Raw genomic sequence first — 7,296 nt, 5'->3', positions numbered from 1 at the left:
CAGGACGAGGATTCACAGACGGCCTCCATAGCCGTGACAGGGCAGGACGAGGATTCGCAGACGGCCTCCATAGCCGTGACAGGACAGGCAGGAAGTTCACAGGTGGATATTACTGACACCTCTGGAGGTTCTACAGCAGTACCATCAGGAAAAAGGGAGAGTTCATTAATATTCTCTTTAACAGGACAGGTACAGCATTCATCCACGGTTCCTTCGACTACGACATGACAGGCTGAGAGTGCATTGCTGGGCGCCAATTTTTTGTACATTTTTTCAATGTTCTTATATTTTTTTGCCAATTAAAGAAACTGAAAAGGTAAAAGGCTTTAAATCAATGAACCGTATTCCTATATACTGCAAAAAACTGCTTTTTAAACAAAGTTACTCATATAAAAGAACATTACCACCATCCTTATAGAAGACAGCTTTATTAATTTTCAGTGTGTATCTGTTATTCATAAAGGGATAATATGTGGAGTAAAATGATGCTTCTAAATCAATTTCAAATAATTGAAATCCGAGAGCTTAATACTTAACTTATTTATATTATAAACACATTTTAGCACAGCTTATATATTGCTTTCTAATTTTAATAAAGATCATCTGGGGAATTGTGAATCGCAATTCATTAACACTTCAAATAAATTATTTTAACCATTTCCATTAAAACTAAATTTCCATTCAGAAACTGAGATGGAATAAGATGATTTGTCATTATTAATAAATTAAATGGTTAAATCACTCTGCAACCATTTAGTTTTGATCTACAAATTCTTTATGAGTTTGAAAGATCTTTCCAATCCTGTCATTTTAATATCGAGATAAAGTTTGTCCTTGATTGAAAATATCACAAATGCTCTAGTTTATCATGAATTGAAAACACTTCACAGTTCACTTCACAGACTAGATATAAAGCTAATCTGTATTAATAGCTTTGGGCTTTTGATTCATCCCTTTATTTCATCACATACCTTATTATTTGCATTTGTTTTCTAATGTAAATTTGGCGAAAAAGACTTTTATTTTGGTATGGCGATGTGACGTCATTAGGCTGCGCCGCGCCCCCTCGTCTGTTATTCTGCTGAAGAAAGGTGTGTGCTTTTAATCATTTAAATTTTTTAAATCAGTACAACTCGTTTAAAGAATTGTATATAAAACTGTGAAATTAATTATTGCCAAATGTAACTCTTTAATGCTTTATCTATCCGTCTGACATTAATGAAGGATATTTTGTAAGTCCAGTGATGGAGAAACGGAGCGTTTCGAAACCGAGTCATTTGAATCAATTGCTTCACAAAAATCACCAGCTGTGTCTGAAATCGCTCACTCGTTCACTAATCCCTATATAGTGTGTGGCAGATGAGTGGACTATATCAGACAGGAGTGAACGAAATGAAGTGAAAGGATTCGGATGGTGACGTATCTGCGCGTGAAAAACATCTTCGTCATATGTGCTTTTATATTACATGTACCTTAAAATAATATTAATAGCAATAACACTTAAAATTATTTTATATTGTAATTGTGCATACCTCCGTGTCAGCTTTGTGGTTTCATTGATGGTATATTATTAATTTCTTTCGTATTGCTTTGTTCATAATCATTAAATACTATTAAAATACAGTCAACAAAAATAAACACACATTAACACGTGTTCATAATTGTATGTATTTATTGTTTGTAGTATTTTGAAACTCTCCCGAGCAGCGTTTTGCACTCAGATAAGATGCCAATGGTCGCAGAGCGCCCTCAGGCAACCGTTAATTTTACATCAGAATGAATACGTTACCAACGGACATTTTTAAATATCCACCAAATTATCATCATTTTTGTAAATTAACAAAGATGCCACCTCAGTAAATTAATTAAATATTAAACCGAGTTAATGCCTACATTTATATAGTGGATAGGGAGTGGTTTCGGACACAGCTACTGTTTTGAATCACTCGAATGAGCGAGCGCTCGCTGAAGACACCCGGGGCCCGTTCTTCGTACGCCGCTTATTACATCCGAGATGAAATGTCACATCCAAGATGATATCACGCTAATCTGTATCTGGCTAATTCAGTTCTTCGAACGCACTGATTAGTCGATGAGCTTCGAAGAACCAACCAATCCAAGATCAGGCCAAATCATCAACAATCAAATCCAGCTAACTGAGTTAGCGACGTACGAAGAACGGGCCCCTGGTATAAAGCACAACAAACACAAACATGTGAAATGAATTTGACAGACCAACTGGAATTGATTACATTAAAGTGTGATCTATATAACCTACAAATCAGAAAATACCAAATATGTGTGAACTTTGTATATAGGCTGTATATGACTTTTTATTAATTAACCATTTTAATTAATTTGAGTGCTAGTTTTGGTTGTTTGTGTGTGTGTGTCTTATTAGGTGATTTAAGGCCATTATCTCTGACTCACTCCCTGACCAGTGCACTGACTACTGAACTAAGAAATTTGATTGAGATGCGCTCCAAGATTTAGTTTGGATTGTATTTTTTTCCCCTGTTAATTATTAATTATTTCTGTTAATTTCTTTTAATTATATCTTAAACAGGACAAAGTGTCCAAACACAGAAAAAAAACTCCTGAAGCGACTGAGATCCACGTGACACACTGTTATAAAGATGGAGTTTATTAAAGAGGAGAGTGAAGACCTGAAGTTTGACGAAACATTCAGAGCCAAACATGAAGATACTGAGACACAAACAGGTTGGTTTTCATTTTTAAAGCTGAACTCAAACGTTAATGTTTTTGAGTGACACAAACTGAAAAAAGAACACAAAGACATGAATTGTGCACTAAAGGAAACATCTGTTGTGATTTTCACGTTCTAACAGCATTAGCTGTAAATGAACCTTCAGAAGTTGATCTAGGATGAGTGTTTCTCCTGAACTCGTGTAGCAGCACACATGTGGGGTCTTCTTCACATTAAGACTCACAACATAAATGTGAGGAACAAACTCTGAATTGAACTTTAGTAACAGGTGGATTTGTACAGAGACCAGCTTCTGATTCTGCTAGTGGAAAAACCCCCCGGCTTTATTCAAATCCCACTCCTCCGCGTCACCCTAGCGCCATTTTGGAGAATATCCACTGAACACAAACAGCGTATGCTCTTCTGTGTATCCAACGTATCCGGCGTGACGCAGCTGACAGAGAAGAGTATACACTGTTTGCGTTCAGTGGATATTCTCCAAAATGGCACCAGGGTTTTTTTTTGCGCACAAAAAGTATTCTCGTAGCTTTGTAAAATTACGATTAAACCCCTGATGCCACATGGATTATTTTACCGATCTCCTTGCTACGTCTCTGAGCCTTGATCGTGTAAGGACCCTTGCTGTCTATGGAGGGTCTGAGAGCTCTTCTTATCTGAAACCCTCCACCTTCCCCAGCTCCACCTGTAAAGATCTGCTACGGGTTATTTTATATGTTATTTGTACAGCAGCAGTATGTCTTAAATACTCATGGCAACGTATCACCGTATGCATTGGCAGTAGCAAGTTCCTGTATTTGCTTGCAGCAGCAGCAGCAATAATCTACAACTATAGCAATATCCAGCAGCAGCAGCAATTCAGCAGCAGCGTAGCAGATCTATTCCACCAAGACCAAATACATTAACATTGTCATATCCATTACCATGCTAAATTCTTCTGAGAGTTGTCATGACAGAAATATTTATAAAACTGAAATAGTATGCTCTACTATGCTGTAAACAATAACATACGGTAGTCAACTCAAAGTTGTTTTCAAGTGCTAACTATATTCTGATAACTCGAATACATTTAGAAACATTTACATCAATATCTAGATGTCCATGCATCGCACGTCAGGGCCACTCTCTCTCTGCAGAGGTGATGTTTTTACACTCATCTTTACCTTTTTGTAAATCCTGGGCAGTGCTAAGTCTGTTATGTGTCTGTGTCGATTCAGGATCATATAGCGCAGCTCCGTAGTGTTCACCATACGCCTGAAGCCAAGGTTTTTAATCACACTATACAGCTTATTTTCTTTGCACGAGCTTTAAGTTTGTTGGTGGTATTATCCAGTGTAGTTTACCTTGAATCAACAGGTTTTGGCTGAGGTGCGTGGTGTCCTGTTAAGTGATGAAGCAAGTGGATTGTGTTTTCAGAATTTTTACTAAAGTGCACCCACACATTGGCTCCGAAAGCTGGAGGAGCTCTTATATTTACTGCCATGCTTGCTCGTGCTTACTTCCGAGACATTAGCTATGTTTCGCATTTTGGGATATCGCATAAAAAAACACTGGATGGAAACGCCAAGATGCGCATGAATTCTAAAAATGTGTATAAAAAACTTATGCGCTCAACTAAGTAGGATCAATTTCTTATCCGGTAAGAAAACATGCACATAAACTATGATGGAAACACTTTTACTGAGTAAATTCCTTAATGTGCATAAAAAAAAAAAGACATGTGACTTTGCGATGGGACAGCATAAAACTGGACAAACCAAAGGACCGATCTCATTGCACAGCATCTGAAATGCTAGTTTTGTCATTCTAATATGCTTGAGCAAAGTCTCGTCAAAGTACCTCGTTATAATTAACTCCAAGAACTGCGTTCCCAAACAGCAGACTCCGAAAATAAGATAACATGACCGCGTTTTGCCTGCGCGCTCTGAAGCTTGTAATTTACTGTATACACAAATTATTATATACAGTGCCTTCTCCTACTGCAGCAAATTTAGTTTATGATATTTAGTGCAAGTAATCAGGAAGTGACGATTTTGTTCTCTTCAACTCCCTGGATGGAAACGGTGCTTTATTCGCAAATGTTTTATGCGATATTCAAATTTTGCACACAGGTTTAATCCGTAACTTTGGATGGAAACATAGCCATTGGCCGTATGTATATGAAGGGCAACTGTTGGCTTTGTAAACAGTGAGTTAGTGATAGAAGCAGAGGGGGAGGTTGTTTGACACACACAAAGGGAGTTCATAAAATTTTAAATCTGTTTAAAGGGGTCATATGATGCGATTTCAAGTTTTCCTTTCTCTTTGGAGTGTTACAAGCTCTTGGTGCATAAAGAAGATCTGTAAAGTTGCAAAGACTAAAGTCTCAAATCCAAAGAGATATTCTTTATAAAAGTTAAGAGTCAACCACGCCTACCTAAAACGGCTCGTTCTAACACGCCCCGTTCAACTGCAACACCCGCTTTGTAAGATAGAAAGGCTTGGAATAGCCAGGGCAATTTTTAATATAACTCTGATAGGATCTGTCGGAAATAAGAAAGTCACATACACCTAGGATGCTTCGAAGGTGAGTAAAGCACAGGCTAATTTTCATTTTTGAGTGAACTAACCCTTTAATGGGAGTTTTGGTGCCATTGCGGAACTTGGTCAATGAGCTCAAGCTGAACTGAAATAATTGACAGCTCTAGTGATTATAAAGAGTGCTCTGTGCTCACTTTGATTATATCATGTTTGATCATTTCCATTTTTTTAATGCTTTCCCTGAACGCCTGTTCATAGGCCTACAGATTGCTTTATAAACTTTACATCCAAACATATAAGTCAGTGATCCAGGGTGTTCCATTTAAACCCATTGTACTGATTCTGCCATTATTGTACTCGTTCAACATGAGCAATAACGTACATCCACAAGATGGAGGGAAGGGAGTAAAAATTTAAAGTTGAATGATGTCCTGGAATACTCCAATAGTTTTTATATTTTACATGTCTCACACTGCAAGCATTAGTGCTCAGTTTGATTACTTTTCCACTGTTTATGTTCACTTAAAGGCCAGTTCACACTGCACAGACAAACGCCAACAAACTAGTCTGTTGGAGTTTGTTGGACCAGTGTGTTACCCCTGTCGGCGTCTGTTGGAGTTTGTTTTCACCCGACTGAACATGCTTAATCAGCGTTTGTTGGGTCCTGGAATGTCTGAGCAGTGTGAAATGATTTTCCAACAAACCCTGCTGTGGCCACGAACCGTTGCCATGACGATGCGCATATTTCACTTAAAGTGTGCTTCACTCATGGCCTCTTTCATTTTATTCACCATCTTTTCAGGCAAAGGATGACATGCAAAGACATTAATAACAGTAAAATTTTGATTGTGGTTAAAGGATCATCAGTTTCGTCCCCAATCAGACTTACACCATCAACACCGGATGCGAGCGGTGCGGCGTGACACGACAAAATACAATAGAGGTTGATTGATTATAATGAGTGTCGCTGGCTACACTGGAAGAGGCGCGATGTGACAACTGTCGCGTCCGATGTAGACACGGTGTTACTTGACTGTCTGTGACTCGAGGTTTGTTGGTTTCTGTTGGGGCAGTGTGAACATGACGGTTATTTTTCATAAAATTCTAAATCCAATAGCCGACTGTAGCCAACTTGTTTGTTGGCGTTTGTCTGTGCGGTGTGAATTGGCCTTAAGAGATAACTGACTGCATTTAAGTGAGAACTCACCAAGAAAGGCATTTTGACATTTTTGATTGTATTTCTCCATTTAAGTGCACACCCTGTGCAGTAGCCTATACTTGTCTGTTGCACACCATCTCGGATCACATGCAAGGAAAACCACCATGCTTTAAATGACAGAAACAGAACGCAGCATTGTGTTTTCATTGTAAGGATCCACCCGCAGCCCCAAAAAGCTGAATCCAGCGGCCTGGTCGAAGGTTTAATGCGTATTCGGTCTTTTACTTGCGCTTCTGAATTTATCAGGATTATTAATAACAATGGGATGGGATTCTAAAAATACCAAATGAAACAGTATGCATGTTTTTAAATTATTTTTTAATGTGTAAGAATCCATCCGCCAGCCCAAAAAGCGGAATCCAGCGGCCTGGTCGAAGGTTTAATGCGTATTCGGTCTTTTACTTGTGCTTCTGAATTTATCAGGATTTAGTTCCAATTTTAGTCTAGCTCCGTGTTCAATCTGACTCCAATTTCAAGTGATCATTAAATTTAGGCAATGTTTCTAATTCAAAACTGATCACAAATATCAATTGTTAATTAATTTAGATATTTGAGTAATCTAGAAATCCTTTCAATTCTTCGTTCATTAGGGACCAGAGACACAAACTCGTCAGTTCTAAACTTACTCAGAGGATGCGGAGTGGTTATAATACCTTTAAGTGAGCTGCACCCTGCATGCTCATAACAAAAAGTGTATTTTCTCCTATAACCACGAGAGCTACACCGTGTTAAGCCAGTGACAGTCAGGTAAAATTGTATCATGCCAATTACATAATGAAACAATTAGAAGCCAATTCAGAATTAAATTCAGTTCCAATTCAGATAAATGCAT

General features: G+C 38.1%; 1 protein-coding gene across 1 annotated transcript in view; it reads left to right on the top strand.

Moving 5' to 3' along the window:
• Positions 1 to 1,059: 1,059 nt before the first annotated feature.
• LOC107758214 (oocyte zinc finger protein XlCOF6.1-like) overlaps positions 1,060 to 7,296 on the top strand; it is an 11,643-nt gene continuing 5,406 nt past the window's right edge. Inside the window, exons 1-2 of the mRNA XM_016575897.1 lie at positions 1,060 to 1,091; positions 2,567 to 2,721. Of these exons, the coding sequence (XP_016431383.1) occupies positions 2,637 to 2,721 (85 nt within the window). The 5' untranslated portion in view covers positions 1,060 to 1,091; positions 2,567 to 2,636. The remainder of the gene's footprint in view (positions 1,092 to 2,566; positions 2,722 to 7,296) is intronic.

This window comes from Sinocyclocheilus rhinocerous, unplaced genomic scaffold (assembly GCF_001515625.1).
Source record: "Sinocyclocheilus rhinocerous isolate Xijiao unplaced genomic scaffold, SAMN03320098_v1.1 scaffold1315, whole genome shotgun sequence".
In the NCBI taxonomy this organism is placed as follows: Eukaryota; Metazoa; Chordata; class Actinopteri; order Cypriniformes; family Cyprinidae; genus Sinocyclocheilus; species Sinocyclocheilus rhinocerous.
This window is presented reverse-complemented; position numbering and strand designations above follow the sequence as displayed.